The following is a 20,405-nucleotide window of genomic DNA, read 5'->3' as shown; positions in this document are numbered from 1 at the left end:
TTTGGAGTCAGCTGGTCAGGTGGATTGAAACCTGACTCAATGGTTCCTAGATGTGTGATCTTGGGCAAGTTATTCTTGCTTTCTGAGGCTCTAGTCCTCATCTGTAAAATGGGGATAAGACTAAGCTTTCAGTGGTGAGAATTAAATTAGATAATAACAGTGCTCATCATAGTGCCTGTCACTTAAGATGTTCAAAACTCATAGCTTCTACCCCAGGTTCCCTGGCCGGTGCTTGGCAATCGACTGTCCTACTTCATGGAACCCAGTACTTATGGAGTAATTCCTATCTGAGAGTCTGTGTGTTGATAGCGGCTTTGGCTTGTGAGAACTCACATTACCTTGAATCCCTGGAGAGAAGGAAGAGTCAGTCTTTGTTCCAGAAAGCCCGGAAAAGGGATGGAAAATCAGAGCAGAAAAACAAAACATGCATGAGATGTGAAGTTCTACATGCTTGGTGTCTGTAGATCCTGTCCAGGCACTGAGTCTGAGATTCTGAGAGCCATCCAGCATTTGCCCAAGGCACAATGCCACCGAGGATGGCCCTCTGATCCCAAAGTCCACTCCTCTGCATTTGCAACCAAGGGGGACATGCAGTTATTGGCAAGCCTCCCAACCCTCTCTGAGCAGCAAATTTTATGGGATTCATGTCTGGTTTGTGCTCATTTTAATCTAGGTTTTATACAGGTTATTTTGGCATACACATATCTTTGATTCCTTAGAAATAGTTTTGGAGGAAAGAAGTGATAGGAAGGAAAAGTCCTGATATATTTCCCTGTGCTAATTAAAGTAGTTTTTAGTTTTTTTCTATACTACCAACAGACTGCCTGAAGCTGGACCCTTAATTAGATCCAGCAACAGGCTGATACATACATTGGCTGGAGGAACTTATGGCTTCATTACCTGTTTCAGTTGCATGGCATATAAAATGCACGTCATTAGAACTTCCTGAGTTTCCGTTACAGTGATCCATTTTCCTGAATCCTTCTTCCTACGCTATTCCCACATGGCTCAACTTTTCCATGTTGGGTTGCCCATGTCAGCTGTGAATCAGCTGGGATGGGGAAAGAAGGCAATATGACTTTGACTTCACTGTTATTATTTTCAGTGATGCATTTATACGGCAAATAGTAGTGAGTAGTGAGAGGGAACCCAGTAGGAAGTTCTTTTTTTTCCACACCTAAGAAATACAGAGAAAAATTAGAGAATCATTGCTGAGTGGTCATTTAATGGTTTAGATTTGAGGGACTCCCTCAGTACTTGCTCGAATATGCCATCATTTTGATTTGTGATTACAGTTTGATTCCTCCCACTCCCCATCACAGTGGGGAATTATACTGCTTTATATTATTCATTATTATTATGGACTAGAACAATGGAAATTTAACAATAGAGGATATAATGAGTTCAAGACTATGTCCAGAGAGCCTTGAGATTGTAAAGGGAACTATGTTTCTTAGCTTTCTATCTGTATTTGCCAACCAGAATCACTGCTTACCAAGTAACACTGAGCCCAGAGTAGTCAACCCAGCTGGGATAGGATCCAGAGCTGCTATATACAGCACTGCTATATACAGCCCTGACTCATGTTTGTAACTTTTTTGATGGCAATGAAGCAGAGAGGAACTGAAGTAGGAAAATCAGAAGTGATTATCCTTGTATTTTTAAGATGAAGCACCACTGAAGCTGTTAGGTGGGAAGCTATCCAAGCTCCAAACAGGAGAGTGAGGAGTGGGATATTTATTGATATGGGAAATGGAATGGTTGGGATTTTAGGGCTGCCAGTGATGAGTAGGGCTTTTCTAAACTGTTCGAGGAAGCGTTCAAGATAGGAGGGCATGCAAGCTGGATTTTAGGAGACTTCAGATTCACAGCACAAAGCTATGGCAATAAAGATTCAAATACCCAAGACAATTTGGAAGGTTCCAGAAAGCATTCATGTGTTCATTCAACAAGTAATTATTGAGTACCTAGAATGCGTTTAGCTCTCTGACAAGACCCAAAAATGTTAGTTCAACAAAAATGCACTTATGCTGGATGGTTGCGCTCAACTCCTTTTAAGAAAAAAAAAATGACATGCTTATCACCAAGCAGAAGCTTCAGTTGCAGACAGGGACTAACATGTTCCTGATGGTCTCTCTCCAACCGGCCCTGTCTCCTCAGTTTGCATCACTGGTAGGCGCAGGTTTGATGCTGCTCCTGATGGTGAAGGCGGGACGCTTTTTCTACAAACTGCCAAATGTAAGTAGAACTGATCAAATAACTAAGTCAAGAAAGACTGCAACTCCAGATTACATCTTGCTGGGGCATCTCTGAGGAGGATTGCATTCAGCTTGTCCCCACGGTTGCCCCAGCCAATCTCTAGTCTCTTTCCTTTAAAATAATAGCATCGGGCCGGCCCCGTGGCTTAGCGGTTAAGTGCGCGCGCTCCGCTGCTGGCGGCCAGGGTTCGGATCCCGGGCGCGCACCGACGCACCACTTCTCCCGCTATGCTGAGGCCGCGTCCCACATACAGCAACTAGAAGGATGTGCAACTATGACATACAACTATCTACTGGGGCTTTGGGGGGAAAATAAATAAATAAATAAATAATTAAAAAAAAATAAAATAAAATAATAGCATCTTCCTCACAGGATTGGGAGTTAAATAAGATAATATATAAAATATATGGAGAACAGTGTTGAGCTAACAATAAGTGCTCAAGAAACAATCGTTATTATTATTATTGTCATTTGCATTAATCTTCTTTCTATTGCTTAAGCTATAAAGTAAGCTTTATAAGTAAGGATTCAGTTAAAGATGACTGAAATAGACTTCAGATGCCAGAATGCCCATTACCAGCACAGGCTTAGAAACTCATTGTGCATTCATGCCATCTGTTTTCCTAAACCGTTTCCAGAAGGTCTTGTTCTGCATTCATGTGAACTCAGTCCCCCTATTGCTGCCACACTGCCTCTTGGTTAGTTCGCAACACTAGAAGGCAGGGTCTGAAAGTTGAGTTCTAACTCTGTGTTCAGCTAGGATGCCTCTATATACTTCTGTGCCCTTCCTTCCCTGTGTGAGACTGATCACCTTGCATTTAGAGATGCCAGGTGCATTAATTACTGGCTATATTCAATTTGTTCTAAGTTACAATATAGATCAATTCTCAGTGACCATAATTCCCTTTGAAATTTCCTTAATGTTCCCTTGAGCCATCTTTAGATAGTGCTAAGGAGGGTGAGAGGAGGTGTTACTCCTCGTATAGCAGCTTGGGCACACACTGAGGTGGCAGTCCCTGAAGCTAGAGTGGCCGTAAATGTGATCCCCATCCTTTTGAACACGTCCATTCCACCTGGCGAATATCAGGTTTCGGTAGAGCAGACCACCTCAAGGCAGTAATTGCCTTCTGCTCCCGTGATTCAGGGACCTTGGAACCCAGCCATGGAATCTATGCATGGAGGGTGGGATTAAGCTTGTGTTTATCACACAAGCTGTCCTCTGATTCCCAGCAGAAGTCATCTCCAGAATTTAGTTTATACAGTACCTTTGGTGCTATAACTCTGGGAGTCTATTTTAGGAGGGCCACTCACTAATTTACTTTGAATAGTGATATTTTTTCTTTATAGCTGGAAGAATCAGAATTTCTAAAAATCCCACACAAAAATCTATCAGAATTCACTGAAAGGTAGTGTTAAAAGTAGGTAGCATGCCTTTATTATAAATACGTTGGGGACAGAACAGCCCTTGCTTTTGGCTAACCATGTTATATCACATTATTTTTACAGCATCTAGTTAGGATGTTTCTGGGTGAGAAAATGTGAGCACAATCTGATCAGTGGAATATCTGAATTACCATAACAATGGGGCTCTATGAGTATTAAACTATAAATGATTCCTTCCTTCCTTCCTTGAAAGAACGTGGATAGCTTGTTGCAAAATCCTTTTTGGAGTAATTGGTGGCACCTCCTGGCTAGGATCTCAACTAATTAGCAAGGGGACCAACACAAATTTTAAAAAGACATGATGCAAAATAGCATATTCAATATGTGTGAAAAAATATGTAGAACATACCAAAATGTTAACAATGGTTATCTCTTGGATGATGGAAATTATATATAAGTTTAATTCTTTACACGTGAGCATGTTTTACCTTAATATTCAGAAAGGTAAAAATTTTATTGTATATTGTTTTATGAAAAGATTTGTTTTCTTTTATACTCCCTGCTTCAAGTCAAAAATATTGCAAAAACCTTATGAGGTTGAGTTTATTTTCCTTCCCACCACGTCTCCCTGCAAATTGCAGAAAATTTGGAGATTCTCGACTGGGAAGCAGGTAAAGACGGGAAAGAAGTTATTTCTGCTGATTTCATCTTTGCTTTTCCCTCCTCTACTGACCTGTTGAGACTCACTGGGTAACCTCAGAAAACCAGAGTAAGCTTGGACCAAGCCATTTCTGGTGGCAGGATCAGTTCTAATTTCCAGGCAGAGTATGTAGAGGAGGGGATGGCCAGAAAAAGGCTGAGAAATGTGAAGCCAATGCAGGGACTTCATGAACACAAGAAAATGTTTCTGCAAGCAAGTTAGATTCTACTTTGAGGCCCTGATGATTTTTACATCCCTATGAGTATAGATCTTCATATTTAAGAAACGTTCTCTCCATTAGAAAAGTGGACATGCTTATTTTTAAAACTTTGGAAAATTCATAGTAGACAAAAATGTCATCCACAATCACAAATAAACCACTATTAGCATTTTGGCATATATCTAACCAACATTATTTTCTATGAATAGGTATTACTTTGCATAGTTGTAATTTAACTGTACAAACAATTTTGTATTCTTTTTTTTTTTTAAAGATTTATTTATTTATTTTTTCCCCCAAAGCCCCAGTAGATAGTTGTATGTCATAGCTTGTACGTCATACACATCCTTCTAGTTGCTGTATGTGGGACGCGGCCTCAGCATGGCCAGAGAAGCGGTGCGTTGGTGCACGGCCGGGATCCGAACCCGGGCCGCCAGCAGCGGAGTGCGCGCACTTAACCACTAAGCCACGTGGCCGGCCCTGTATTCTTGTTTTTATTTAATATAGAGCATGACACTCCATAGTATAACTTATTTAATCATTTTCTTATTATTGAAAAAATAGGTTGTCTAAATTTTGGTTATTATAAATAACATGACAATGAATACTTCTGTACATCTACTGTTTTCGACATTTAGGATAGACTTCTAAAGTAAAACAAAATTTCTGTGTGAAAGCGTATCAGCATTCCTTGATATATTGCTGAATTATTTTCCAAAAGGATAGCACCCTTTTACACTCAACAACCATATATATGGGGTGTTTTCAATGTTTCAGAGTTGCTTATTTAATCTGACGGAAAAAAAAATAGTATCTCATTGTTGAAATAACTAGAGTGTATCATGATTAGATTTGAACAAAAGTCCAATTGAAACTATTTTAGAGTTTCTATGAGTGGAAGTTACCTTAATTTGCCATCCTATCTGAGAATGGTTTCTAGGCAAGGTGAGAACATAGAAGTGTCAAGCAAACTAGCTAAAGCAATGCCCAGTAGCCAGAGGTGCCAGCTCCCCGTGGGTCTGTCCCATACGCCAAAGGTGACAACACTGGAACAGAGGGACTGGATGACTGTAACCTTTGGCCACTCCTCCTCTCACTGTCTGTGTAAGTAATAAACAATGTGAATGTAAAAGGGGCTTGTTGTAGCTTTACGGGCCAAATCAGTCAGGCCTGGGCCTTGGCCTCGCCTTGTCTTGTGTGTTTGACAAATCATGGAGGAGAGCAGAGAAAAACATGGAGAATACTTATTTGATTAGACCATGAGTTGAAGCATGGACATGGTATTTTTGTGAAGTATCAACGCACCATATCTCTGAGTGGCAAGGCTGACTAACCTTTTGTGGTTCCTTTGTGGAGATTTGGGAGTTTTACCCTTGAAGGGAATATGAAGTAGGGTTTCTCTTTTCCCCACAGGCTGTGCTGGCTGGTATTATGCTGAGCAACCTCCTGCCCTACCTTGAAACCATTTACAACCTACCTGATCTGTGGAGGCAGAACCAATATGACTGTGTGAGTTTAGATGCTCTGGGCGAGGTGGGGAAGGTTGGAGAGAGGGAAAGAGAACAAACAAAAGAGACCAGCCATGGACTTGAAGGACACTAGCAATTCTTTGATGCCAAGTACTCTCTTTTTGCTTAAAAAAAGAGGAATCAACGTCGTTGGTGCACGGAAATACTGAGACCTCATTCCAACTACACAAAATTAAATTAAAAAGAATTAATTAAGTGGCTACAGTTACAAACACATCTAGTAAAAAGGGTTTGTCATACATTGCATATTTGAATGACTTAATCTTTAACGTAAATATATTCCAGGGTAGGAGACACAAATCCTAATGAGAGAATAAGATGTCTTGCTAAGCCGAATAACTGATAGAGCACCTCCCTCTCTCTAGAGCACAAAACTAGGGGACAAAAAGGGGAAACAACAAGAAATAAAGGATGGGGGATGTAATACGATGAGAGAAGGACCCAGCAGAGGCAAAGAGATGCAAAAGGGGATAATTTTTGGATCTAGGTCCCTGAGGAGCTAAGAGAGTATGTGCTCCAGAGCATAGGTAGAGCTTCTAGTCCTAGGAGGAAGGACAGACTTCCAACGGGACTGGAGAGAATGAGAGAAAGTCGAGTGCAGACACTAACAAGTGGTAGGTGGAGAGGGAATTAAATATTTAAGGGAGTTTCAGCCTATCTTCTCTGTGAAGATGAAAGTCATGTCACCCACTGAGAGTGGTGAGAAGGTGGTGGGGTCAGGCTTGAAAAGGATGTTAAAGATTCACAATAACTGTGATAGGTCTTAAAATAGTAACTACCATTTGGTGAGTGTTCTGGGTTGCTTTACAAATGGTATTTCTCATCTCAACAAAGCCTGTAAAGTAGATGATATTATCCCTATTTTGCACACAAGGAAACTGAAATTTCAAGAGAGAATTGAAGAGAGAAGTGACCAAGGATGCATAAAAGGATTGCTAGGCAGCCTTGGGACCCAATCATTTGTGATGGCATCAGTCCACATAGCCGTGGAATTTGTTCTCTAAATCCCAGGTGTCGGGAGGGAGAGGGTGAAGGTGAGTTGAGAGATAGGACTGGTGATTTTCTCAGTTCTGCTTGTTACCATGGTCTTCTTTTTCTCTTCTTCCCCTTTCCATAAGGTTATTTGGATGGTGACGTTCACATCTGCAGTTTTCCTGGGACTGGACGTTGGGCTACTCGTCTCAATAGCTTTTGCCTTCTTCCTCATCACTGTTCGGTCACACAGGTACTTTGTCTCAGGTAATAGGAGGTTGGCCACCATAAGGTAAGGCAACTATAACCTAAAGGGAAATGCATTTCCTTTCAGAACTAAGATTCTCCTCCTGGGTCAGATCCCTAACACCAACATTTATAGAAGCATCAAGGACTATCGGGAGGTAAGAATCCAAGTCAGTCCCACTCCTTTGCCCAAAGGATGGGGTAGACCAGGCCTGCTGCTCAGTTTTTCTACAAAATCCCTTTGATGTTATTTGCAACGCTACAGATACACAGATACAAAGGCGGGGAAAGTGATGCACAAGGGTAGAGCCAGGTAACTTACGTAGGTAAATCCCTGGAGAACAGCAGCCAGTTAAGGATAATTTTAAAACGTACTCCAGGGGGAGGAAGGCCAAGAAAAAGAGAGGAGTGAGGAAATGGAGGGGAAAGGAAGAAAGCAGGAGTTGAAAATGGGAGGAAGAAATTTGCTGGTCCTTGCCTCTAATAAAGAAGAATACAGATTCTCCAGGAGGCTCTAATGACTTTTTCTTACTCCATAAAGGAGCTGAGAAATTTCCCTCAACTTTACATTTGTCTTGCAGACCACGAACATTCCTGGGGTGAAAATCTTCCAGTGTTGCAACTCCATCACGTTTGTAAATGTTCACCACCTCAAGCATAAGCTGTTAAAAGAAGTAATGGCTCCCCCACCCCCCGCCCCTGCCTCTCCCCTCCCTCCTCGGTACTGCTCTCTTCCACCGCTCAGCATCTGGATGAGACCCCTCTCATCTTTCAGGTTGAAATGGTGAGGGTGCCTCTTAAAGAAGAAGAAGTTTTTGGCCTGTTTAATCAAAATGAAGACGGCTCACAGGAAGGAAAGATTTGCCGGTGTTTCTGCAACTGTGATGAACTGGAGCCCCCGCCCAGGGTTAGAAACACCTTTTCTGCATTTTTCTTTACATTTTATAAAGAAGTACGCAGTAGTTTGTTTGTTTGTTTTTAAAAAAAAGAAAGAAAAGAAAGTCAAAACCCCCTCAGGGATTTTGAGTCTTAAATGGACCATGGGTAACTGGAAATCAAAGATTTCTGCTCAGAAATGAAGACACAGGTTTCCCTTTGAGGTTCAGATTTCGACCCAAAAGTAGGTGGGAAAAGATGTTCTGACTCTTTTAAGAGTCCCTACTCAATGGCCAATGACCTATCTGAGTGCAGGGAATACAGTTTGCCTATTGAGATTATCAGTAATTTCCTAACTGTACCTATTTCCCTGACTTTTAGCTGCCTGGCTTTAGATTTCTGAAAATAAGTGACTTAAAAGTTGTTTTCTAATTCCAACCAGGGCAGGGTCAAGGTGGCTGGGGACCTCAAGTATCTGCCAGCATCTCCCAGTGTCTGCCTGTGACCAAGGAATTGATGATGGAGGGTGGAGGGCAGATTTAAGCACAGATGGGGATTTTATCTGAACATTATTTTAGCTGATAAGTTACAAAGCATTCATTATTTCCAGACTTGGTCTAAATATTCCCTTTCCCCAGAGCAAGGCTCCCCATTTCTAGCTTTGGGGCCTTTCACCCAGTCTATACCTACACCCTAGAGGGGCATCTCTATCTATACACACATACAAACTGCAACTCTGTCCCCATTAAACAACAACTCCCAAAGTCCTCCTCCTCCCAGCCCCTGGCAACTACCATTCTACTTTCTGTTTTTATGAATTTGTCTATTCCAGAAACCACATATAAGTGGAATCAGACAGTATTTGTCTTTTTGCGACTGGCTTATTTCACTTAGCATCATGTCCTCAAGGTTCATGCAGGCTGTTCTTTAAAGATTTCATTTATTTATTTTTTTCCCCCCCAAAGCCCCAGTAGATAGTTGTATGTCATAGCTGCACATCCTTCTAGTTGCTGTATGTGGGACGCGGCCTCAGCATGGCCGGAGAAGCCGTGCGTCGGTGCGCGCCCGGGATCCAAACCAGGGCCGCCAGCAGCGGAGCGCGCGCACTTAACCGCTAAGCCACGGGGCCGGCCCAGGCTGTTCTTTAAAACAATGTTTTTTCATGGAAAATCTTGAACACATACAAAAGTAGAGACAAATATAATGAGCCTCTATGTATTCACCATCCACTTTAAGGTTTATCAACTCATAGACAATCTTATTTCATCTATACCCCCACCCACCAATAGTCCCTCAAAATCACATGATTCTTTTGAAGCAATTAATGGAGTTTTAAATCAAACTAGGGCGACGGCTCTCTATTAATCTGACATATAAGGCTATCATTGTATTTTATCAATCCTAAAATATACATTTTTTTCACATCTCAGAACTTTGGATGCATTGTGCAATTGTTGGCATGTCATAGATTAATTTGCAGGATTTTTTTCTTTCTTGAAAGTACAAAAAGTAGTATTGCATCTTAAAATTGATGAAATAGGATAATAGACCATGCCATAAAGTATATTGTTATGTTCTAAATTGTGTGTTTACATTCTAATAACTCTAAGACTTCAGGTAAAGAGACTTCAGACATGAGCTCAAAAAGTCAGGGAAACTTCATGGTAGTAATGGATTGATTTACGTCAGGTAGGAAAAAAGAGGAATCCCAGTCCATGGACAGGCTTGGACAAAGACACTGAGGTAGAAATAAATATAGGGTCCTCAGAGTAAGAGTCTTGGCCTGCAAAGCAAGTTCAGGCAGATGCGGCTTGAGTGGATTGTGAAAGCCCTTGAAAGACGAGAGTAGAGTAGATGAAGGAGACAAAAGGGAGGCTCTCAGACGTTTCCTTCTGCCTGAGGACTTTGCATCTCCCCACCACTGAGCCAGTCCTCAGCTATCCCCCAAAGGCCTGGCCTCTGTGACCTTCAAACCTTGGGGAACACCTCTCTCCTTTGAACTATAATATTATTATCTGTCCACACCACCTTGTTTGCTATACAATATATACTACCTTGAATAGTTTTTATCTTTACTTTTTTTCTATTTTTAAAATTTATTTCATAAGCAACATTATTAGAACAGATTTTTAAAAATCACCCTTGGGGCCAGCCCGGTGGTGTGGCGGTTAAGTGTGCACGCTCCGCTTTGGTGGCCCGGGGTTCACAGGTTTGGATCCCAGGCGCGCACCAACGCACTGCTTGTCAAGCCATACTGTGGCGGCGTCCCATATAAAGTAGAGGAAGATGGGCACAGGTGTTAGCCCAGGGCCAGTCTTCCTCAGCAAAAAGAGGCGGATTGGCATCGGATCTTAGCTCAGGGCTGATTTCCTCACACAAAAAAAAAACACCCTAAATCATACCACTCTAGCAAATGAACTCTTTCATTTTTCCATGTGCCTTACAGTTCTTGTTCACATATGTTACTCATCCTTTGAATAGACGCATGACCTCTTCCCAGTAGAATCCGGTCCCTGTGACTGCAGAGTCAGCACTCACATCTTGCATGCCATTGTATTCCTGGTGCTTGATGCTGTCCTAAACTCTGTCAGGCACTCCAGGCCTATTAGGAGGATTAAAGGAGTGACAGGTGAAGACAGCCCTGCTCAAGTAATTTTTGTCTTCTTAAGGAAGTCTGACAGAAAACTGTTTCACTGAGAAAAGAAGGTGTTGAGAAAAGCGACCGATGGAAGAAATACTTCAAACAAAGTGTTAGTAGGCACTGGAGACTAATTAGAACCCAGGGATGAGGGAAAGGAATAAATCAAAGATGATTTTAAGTCTGGCTCACTAAGACAATAATGGTGTCGTCAGTGCACGTAGGGAAGCTGGGAGGGAGATGCTGTGAGTGGTGAGGGTAAGGAAAGCTGAATGCAGTTTTAGTCAGGAGCCTGAAGCGACAGTGAGATATCCAAGTAAAAAATGTATAGTACCTAGTCTGTGGAGAAGTTTCTAAGAGGGAGGGAGGTGAGACAGTAGACAGAAACAGCATCATTGCAGGTACTTCCAGTCCTTGTGTGAATCTGATCCATGTCCCCCCCTAACTCTGTTGTCCCAGGTTGTTTACACCGAACGATATGAAAGCAAACAGGAACACGACTCATCCTCCATTAACCTGATCCGCTGCTCCCGTTTCGAGAGCGTGAACGAGAGCCAAGCTATGTCCAATGACCAAGTACCATACACAGCATCTTCCATGTCTCAGAGAAACCAAGGGCAAAACTATGAGGGGGTGGAGAAAGTTTGGCTTCCTAATAACTCCTCTAGAAACAGCCTCATGCCACTTCCTGATGCTGCAGAAAGTCAGGTCATGAGTAGATCACTCATCCGTTACTCAGATATGTCTCTTCCACCCAGCACCCACACCATCATTCTGGATTTCTCCATGGTACAATTTGTGGATGCGCAGGCTTCAGTCGTATTAAGACAGGTAAGTACTGGGGAGGCTTTTATGAGAGCTCTGATCCCCTTTTACCACCACCACCACCCCAGCCCTAATCCTGATTGAATCCTGTTAGTCACTGATCAGCTGCTATGTGACTCCTAGGTTACTAGAAACTTTGACACTGAAGATAGTTTCAGGTCAACCAGAATGAAAAGAAAAATGAACCAACTCTGATTTCTTGAACTGGGGTCAGTTTCCTAAGCATGGCACATTATTTCTCAAGGAATGAAAAATAGGAAACTCTTAACACCATTGAAGAGCAATCTGTCTACAGTCAGCAACTCCCGGTATATTCTGGGAGTTGGCTGTAAATCTTTTCAAGGAATGTGTCCAAATGCCTAGAAAAAAAGCTCACCAAGAGTTCAGCTGCTCTGAGCTGGGCATTGTAAAAGGCACTCAGATTTGAAGAAGTTGTGATGAAGTGACACCCCAAGCCTGAAGCTGTCCGGTTCTGTACCTTCAAGATCACCCCAGTTCCCTCTTCATTGCCTGCATCTTTGGGTGAAAAGGGCAGGGAAGATTTTTCCTTCAAAAGCTGTGTCCGAGTCCTGGCTTTTCTCTCTCTCTTTGGTTTTTCTGGCAGTTTTCATTTCTGTCCTTATACAATATAGACAGTGTAGATGCACAACAAACCCTATTGGTTTTATTGTTTAATGTCTCGTTAAGTACAATATCTTTTTTCATCCAGCTTATCTCAGTTCACAGCCCTTTGTCTCACTCTTGCTCCTGTTGACAATGGCTCAGGTTTAAACATCCTGAACACTCTCCTCTGGGTTCTGGCGGCACCCACCTTTTTTTGAGATATGCTCCTTTGGCTGATTTTCCTTCTTTTATCTTCAGATCCTATTTTATCATACCTTCTCATTTCTAAAGGAATACAATTCTCTCTTAAGTGAGTCCAGCTGCTCTTTGGTCTGAGGCAATAGGAAGCTTCTCATAGCAGAAAGAACCCTGGTTGGCGGTCTGGGGATGTGTGCTCTGTCCCAGCTTTACTACTGATCACTGTCCATCTCACCCAAGGCAACTTACTACATTGCACTGGGTCTTCGTTTCCTCGTCTATAAAATGAGAGGGTTGAAAGAGTTTAATGTTAAGGGCTTTCCCCTCCATGAGATCCTTTTTCCCCACCCCATTTTCAGACTCACGTATACTTGATAATGTCTTGTCTTTTGGGCTCTTTCATCTTTGACAGTTCTCCTGGGCGGTGTTCTCTTCTCCCAGTCTTGCACTGTGGTTGTTACTTTAGATTTCATTCAACCTACGTTATTGAATGCCTACTACATGCCAGACTGAGTTGGGCACGTTTATATACACTGTCTCATTTCATTCTCACAATATCCCTGAGAGATAAGCCATATCTCCCCCTTAGAGTCCTAGGCTCACAGCTAGTAAGTGGCCTGTCTAGCGTTAGAATTTAAAGCATCTGACTTTATATCACCCTTCCCCCTGCTCTCGGATACCGTTGTGCCATCCTCTCCCCCTCTCTCTCCTCTCTTGCCTTCCTTTTTTTGTGGAGGCACTGTATGTTCTGGTTCTTGCCATGACCCATCCACACCTGGCCCATGTTGATGACTGTCTGCTCCAGCCCCTGCATGGAGGCAATGTCAGACACCTTCACTTTACAACCTTCAGAGATTCATGGTGCACTTTTACACTTAAAAAATACAGGTTTCTTCATTCCTTTTGTAATTGTTCTATACTGCCTTATTGGAGGAAATCATCATGTTTTGTTTACTTTATAATTGAAAACTTAAACCTACTAAGAAAAATCCCAGCAATCATACTTCTTAGAGACAATCACTCAATTTAAGTTTCTTCCTAATTCATGGGATTTCACTCTCCCATTGCTTGTCATTTAGAGTTATGTCCCTTTGGGCTCTTCACCACATGACTTTATGATTTACCATATAATCGAGTGACTTTCTTATTTTCTCTTGATAGTGAAAAAAGTAGAGCCTGTCTGTTTTGTTTCTTTTGACATTTTAACTTAGTGCTCAGAGTTGGAGTCTATTCAATTTTAGAGTATTAAGGTTAATATTGACTTGCTTTGAATTGAACTTTAAGATTTATTGTCCCAGAGCAAATATATTGGCTGAAGTAAACTTGAGGTCAGTATCTGATGTTTATTAATCTGATACTAAATATCTGATGTTTTACTAAAGTCAAATACAACTTTGCAGAGCAGCTCTGAATAGGACCCTCAGGGTTCCTGAATTCTGTTCCCTACTCTATCACTTGACCATCTTGGGGCCACGTTTTGCCTCCTCTGCTCTGTGAACTCCAGAGAGAAGGGAGTCATGTGCAAACACTAAGCAGTAATACCAAGATCTGGTTGTTCCTGAGGCCCCTCCAGTGTGTTACCATCACACCTGTGCCTGTCTCCGTCCTAGCCCTGTCCTCACATGAACATTATCTCTTTATGTGAACTGGTTCCCTGCTTGAGACCGTGGGCAACACTCCCTCTCACTCTGCAGCCCACATGAGACCATCTGATTCTCTTTTGTATTCTCAGCACTTTAGACATTTCCTGGCATATAGAAGTCCACTCATCAAATGTTTATAGAGCTGAAAAGAAATGCAAAGGTACACAGACCCCAGACAAGGGAATAGCCAAAGGGGTTTTAAAACTCAGCTAATTAGGGGGCCGGCCCGGTGGCGCAAGTGGTTAGGTGCGCGCGCTCCGCTGCGGCGGCCCAGGGTTCGCTGGTTCGGATCCCGGGCGCGCACCGACGCACTGCTTGGCAAGCCACGCTGTGGCGGCCTCCCATATAAAGTGGAGGAAGATGAGCACAGATGCTAGCCCAGGGCCATCTTCCTCAGCAAAAAAAAAAAAAAAAAAAAAAAAAGAGGAGGATTGGCGGATGTTAGCTCAGGGCTGATCTCCTCACAAAAAAAAAAAAAAAAAAAACTCAGCTAATTAGAAGGCTCTTTCCTGATGAGTATGAAGATCTCCAACACTGATTTACTCTCTCTCCACAGATGTGCAATGCTTTCCAAAATGCCTACATTTTGGTGCTCATTGCCGGGTGTCACTGTGAGTATCCTTGACCCTATGTGAGGGCTGTGCTTTGCACCCCGGGGGCTCTCCTCCCCAGGTGTCTGACCCTGTGTGTGTTCTGGGTTTGGTTTGTAGCTTCTGTGGTCAGGGCATTTGAGAGGAATGATTTCTTTGACACTGGCATCACCAAGGCCCAGCTGTTCCTCACCCTCCACGATGCTGTGCTGTTTGCCCTGTCAAGGAATTTTCCAGAGTCCTCCGAGTTAAGCGTGGATGAATCTGAGACAGTGATCCGGGAAACCTACTCAGAAACAGACAAGGTTGGATGATGTGAAGCATCACGGTGGGGGGGTGAGGGGGGGTGGGGTGGTGGGAGACACCTGGTCAGATAGAGAGGAGCAATGTTCAGGAAAGATTTTTGAGTATAGCTGTGCCAGACTTTGAGATACTGAAATGCTCCCTTACCAGTTGGTAAATAGCAGTGGACCTGAGTCCCAAGTTCCCCCACTTCCATGGCATCTGGGTGCCATTCAGGACCCTTTCCCAGCTGAAGAGAGGGTTATCCAACCCAGCAGAGGCCTCAAGGATCCTTTTACAGAAAACATGGTTAGTACCAGTGCCATACCAATTACTAAATATTTTAAATATCTCCCCTAACTATACCTTTAGAATCCACCCCCACCCCACCCTTGGGATGAAGAATAAATCTGATGAACTAGCAGAAGTAAAGACCTGCCAGTCTAACACTTTGGCTATTATTTACGCTGTAAGTAACATGAGATTTACTCAGCCTGACCAAATGCAAAGGAGAATGACACATAAGCCAGAATTTTCAGCCATTTACTACTACTAAGGAAAGACCTGGGCCTACTTCAGTGTTTTCAAATCAGTATCTATGAAGATTAAACGTTTCCACAAAAAAAGGAAATTAAAACACAGATGGGCACCAAAATATTCTCTAATGACTAGAAATTGCTTTTTAATTAAACCCCTGATTCTTGGCTTTCCACACTTCAATCATGTTTGAATTTTTTATGACAAGAAAAGTATTACCAGAGTAATAAGTGTTCTTAAAAACTTTAAGAAGTAAAAGATATCCAAGCTTGTAAAACATAGCCTTTTTCTTTCTTTTTCTTTTTTTAAGTAACGTATTACCAAGTATTTCCCTTGCTTTGTTGAAAAGTCTCACAGGTTACCTGCATTTGCTTATCCAGAACAACTTTTTCCACAATAGCTAATTTGAATATATTTTTCTATTCTGTTCTATAGTCCACTCCCATTTATGAAAGCATAGAATCACAAAACCTTTCAATTGGAAGAAACCTCAGAGCTTAGTAGATCCATCCCCACCTGGAGCAAGAATTCTCTTGACAACATCTCTGACCAGAGGTCCTCCTGCTTATGCTTGGAGACTTCCAGTGGTTCTCAAACCTTAGTATGCATCAGAATCACCAAATTATGCTGTTAAAACAGACTGCTGGGCCCCTCTGTGGCCCAATCCCCTGAATTTCTGATTCAGTGGGTCTGGGATGGGGCCTGAGAATTTGCACTGCTGACAAGTTACCAGGTAATGTTGATGCTACTGGTACAGGAACCATACTTTAAGAACTACTGCCTTAGAGATTCAACATGCATCTTTCACTATCCAAGTCTAATGTGCCTGGTAATCTATGGGTGTGTGCCAGACATTGTATTTGGAAAAAGTTTATAGAAATAATTTGAGACCCAGGGTGATAGTTTTCTTCCAGAAAGAATTTGTTTTGCCATTAGCAATCCAGGGTCACTTTGATCCAATTTCAGGACTTGAGGTTTTGTAGGCCATCCAGATAACCCAAAGCCCGGTTGTAGTCTATGGAAAAGTTTACCATAGCCCCTCCCTCGGAAGGCCCTGGAATCCAATTTTGGCAACCCCAAGCCCTTAAAGTTGTCAAAAGCACTTCTCAGCATATATGTGCCACTTCTAGATCATCAAATACCCTCTACAAAAGTGGCCCCAAATGCCGGACTCACCTCTCTAGATTTCTACCTTTTCCCAAATCTTGGCTTGGTAGTTCTTCATGATCTTGTTAGCTTTATGGTGCCTCCAAGCAGAAGTCTTAAAATATTTTACCCAGCTCTTCTAGTTGTCCTCAGTGGGAGGGCTGGTTTGAATTATGTAATCTGCCTTTACTATAAGTGGAAGTTTCTCTATTTGATTTATAATTACGACACACGACATATTTGTTTTTACATATTACATAATCTTTCCTATATTAATCTTTCCTTTCCTCATTTTCCGTTTGCTTTTTGTTTGGAATGTCATTCTCACTTAGAAATAAATAAATACTAATTTGCGTTTTCTTCTAGATTTTTGTGTTTTAATTTTTTGTACATTATACTCTTTAATCTAGTTAGAACGTACTCAGTGTACGGTGTTGGAGAATAATCTTTATTTTTTATCTATATAGCTAACCATTCTGAGCTATCCCATCTATTGAATAAGCCTTCCTTCCTCCACTGATTTGAGATGCTGTTTTCATAAAATATTATATTCTTATGAAAACTAAAGTCTATTTCTTGCTTAGTTTTTGGTTTCATTGTTCTTAGTAGCTTCAGTATCACACTGTTTTAATTACTACTCCTTTATAATACATTTTAACATTTGGTTAAGAAGTCCTGTGTCATCAGTGTTCTATTTCAAAATTTGCTAAGTCATTCTCAATGATTTATTCTACCAAACAAACTAATGAATCTTTTGTCAGCCCATCCGCCCAAAAAAAAACCTGTTGGAATTCTCATTAGAATAGCATGAAAAATATGAAATAATTTGAGAATTGACATCTTTACAGTGTTTGTTTTTCCTACCAGGAACATGGGCTGTCTCTACATTTATTGTCTTTTCATTTTATTTTATTTATTTATTTATTTATTTATTTATTTATTTACTTTCTTATTTATTACATTAAATCTTTGCATTTAATCCTTGTTGCATTAAACTAACTCCAAAGCTCATGATTTCGATCACTATGGCTATATTTCCTCCATTGCAGAAGATATTACTAACCCGGTTATTTCATTTATCTTTTCTTTCTAGGTTCTTATAGATTCTTCATATAATATTCAGTCTTTTTAAATGTTGCATTAATAGTAAGGTTTTGTGACTTTCTTCATGTAGACAAATCCTAGATACTTTATACTAGATGTTTTAAGTTTTTATTGCTTTTTAAAATGAATCTTCTTTTTCATTATATTTTCTAACTGGCAATTGCTAGCACATAGAAAACCTATTGATTTTTATTAAATTATTTGCCCATCTTTGTGAATTCTTTTACTAGTCATAAGAGGTTTTATTGTTAACTCTCTTGAGTTTTCTAGATAGAAAAATATTTTCTACAAACAATATAAATCTCTTATTTTTCAATTGGTAGAATTCTTCTTTTAGTACCATATATTATGGCATTAGCTAGACCTCCGAGAACAAATTAACTAATAGTGGTGAGTCTTGTCTTACTCCTGAGTTTAATGAGAAAAGCTTCTTATGTATCTCTATTATAAGGCTAGTGGTGACAGTTTGCTTAAGATAGACATTATATTTACTGTTTTTAAAAAGTATTTTTCTAGTTTGATAACATTCTTATCAGGACTTACATTAAGACTTGATATTGAATCTGTCAATTTTTTTCTAGCATTTGAGGTAGGGAAGACTAGGAGAGGAACAAATTCTATTTCAGATATATTAAATTCAAGATGCATATTAAACATCCAAGTGGAGATGTCAAGAATGGAAGCAGATATATGAACCAGCAGATCAGGGAAGGGTTATAACCAAAAAGTCATTGGCACATAAATGGTAATAAAAATTGTGGGACTAAATAAAATTGCCTATGGGGAGAGTGATGGAGAAGAGAAGGGTCCCAGGATCAAGCCCTGGGCATCTCAACATTTAGAAGCCCAGAAGAAGTAGAGGAGACAACAAAAAGACCAGGAAGGAAGGAGGGAAAGCAAGAGAGTGTCATATGGTGGAAGAGAAGACAATGATTCAGGAAAGGTGAAAGTTGTTGATTCTGTGGAATGCTGCTGCAAGGCTGCTTCACCAAGCCTGCAGAGCATCTGCCAGGTGACAGGCTCAGTGCTTGGTACTGCGGATATCAAGAACCAGGCACCCTCCTACCTCAAGGAACTTAGAGTCTAAAGGGGAAATAGATTTGTAAATAAATAAGGCAATACATTACTGGCACTATGATAGAGGTGTGAGTGAGATACAGTTGGGACATAAAGGAAGCTAAGATCCTGGTTGGTCATCTTTGATCTGAATCTGGAATGATCAAGAAGTGTATGTGGCCAACACGGAGAAGGACAAGGCAGGCACAGGGTGCAGCATGAGCAAAGGTAAACAGTAGTCAGGCATCTTTGGTTAACATTATGGCTGGAGCAAAGGGTGGGGGCTACAGATGGAGATAAAGCTAAAGAAGATGGCAAGAGGCCAGGCCACAAAGGGCCTTACATGCCCTACCAAGGATTACATTGGGGGTTGGAAAGACAAGTAAGATCAAGAAGAAAAGATATTTCAGAATGCTGCCAAGACCACTGCTGTTTAAATGGTAGAACGTGAAATCCAGGCTAGCTAGAAAAGCCAGAGAAATCGGAAGTTATGGATCGAGCGAGCCTGAAGAATAGTGAGTAACTGAGGAACCAGAGGGTACAAAGAAGATGAAAAGCAGATTTAGGCCAGAAATATTTTCTACTTTGTCAGGAACCCATGATTTCTGGTACCGTAAGTCCTGTTATATTCTGAAACCCCTTGACTGTTCAAAAGTTAAATTTAATTGGAAAATTTAACCCATCTAATTGTGTGTATTTCAGAATGGAGAGTCAAGAAATAAAATGAGCAGCAGTGTTCTAGAAATCCCCAAAAATATTAGTCCAGGCTTCACCACAATCCAAGATCCAGTACCAGAGGAGGAATCGGAGTTAGACACGGAGCTAGAGCCCACGCTGGAGTCAGAACAAGAGACTGGACTAGATCTGGACTTAAACCTGGATCACGAGATGGAGCCTGAGTCAGAGCTGGAGCCAGAGCCGGAGCCCGAGCCTGAGCACAAATTCAGGCCAAGGGCTCAGACTTACCCTCGGCAGCAGTACTGGCCTCAGTATGAGTCTATGCCTCCCAACTCCCCAACTCAGACTCAGCCTAGGACAAGGTCCGTGGAGAGGAGACATCAACCTATGAATTCATATTCGTCCCAGGGCCATGACACTGAGGATCCCTAGGAGATGAACTGGGAATAAGGGGTCAAATTCCCCTGGCAAATCCTCCCCACCCAAATGAGGTCACTTTGTCAGGAGACCTAGACTAGTTACAGATCAGCAGTACTTGCTTTGGGACTCCTCCACCTGCTGGCCTTCCTCCTTGCTCCGCACTGGGATCTCACTCCCAGATCACAATACTAACCACCAAGAATCACCCCTGATTTCCCTATCCAGGCTCACCTCATCTCACCTTCAGCAGATATTCTAGTGAAGGATTTCCTTCTTCACACACCCCACACCTCTGGGTTTTCTGTCAGACCATCTCCAACTTACTCCTCTCATCTCTGTTCCCCTTCTCCAAAGACAGGAGGCTCAAATAAAATATATGACTCTAGTTACATTTGGACCCTTGCTGCATCTTCTCCCTTCTCTCTATTCTGTATGGCTAAGGAACTGTCAGGTGGGAGAAATTCCAGAAGTGGGTGGACATGGTGGAGAAGAGATGAACA

At 41.6% G+C, this 20,405-nt stretch overlaps 1 protein-coding gene across 1 annotated transcript in view; it reads left to right on the top strand.

Moving 5' to 3' along the window:
• Positions 1 to 20,054, top strand: part of SLC26A8 (solute carrier family 26 member 8) — a 66,017-nt gene extending 45,963 nt beyond the window's left edge. Inside the window, exons 10-19 of the mRNA XM_087437867.1 lie at positions 2,161 to 2,238; positions 5,976 to 6,071; positions 7,210 to 7,316; positions 7,398 to 7,467; positions 7,891 to 7,983; positions 8,085 to 8,216; positions 11,283 to 11,654; positions 14,649 to 14,703; positions 14,803 to 14,987; positions 19,510 to 20,054. Coding sequence (XP_087293993.1) covers positions 2,161 to 2,238; positions 5,976 to 6,071; positions 7,210 to 7,316; positions 7,398 to 7,467; positions 7,891 to 7,983; positions 8,085 to 8,216; positions 11,283 to 11,654; positions 14,649 to 14,703; positions 14,803 to 14,987; positions 19,510 to 19,917 — 1,596 coding nt within the window. The 3' untranslated portion in view covers positions 19,918 to 20,054. The remainder of the gene's footprint in view (positions 1 to 2,160; positions 2,239 to 5,975; positions 6,072 to 7,209; positions 7,317 to 7,397; positions 7,468 to 7,890; positions 7,984 to 8,084; positions 8,217 to 11,282; positions 11,655 to 14,648; positions 14,704 to 14,802; positions 14,988 to 19,509) is intronic.
• The last annotated feature ends 351 nt before the right edge of the window (positions 20,055 to 20,405 follow it).

The sequence above is a fragment of the Ceratotherium simum genome, chromosome 13 (genome assembly GCF_057802395.1).
Source record: "Ceratotherium simum simum isolate JZ-2026a chromosome 13, ASM5780239v1, whole genome shotgun sequence".
Classification (NCBI taxonomy): Eukaryota; Metazoa; Chordata; class Mammalia; order Perissodactyla; family Rhinocerotidae; genus Ceratotherium; species Ceratotherium simum.
The sequence above is the reverse complement of the archived record's forward strand: the minus strand, read 5'-3'. Positions and strand labels throughout refer to the sequence as shown.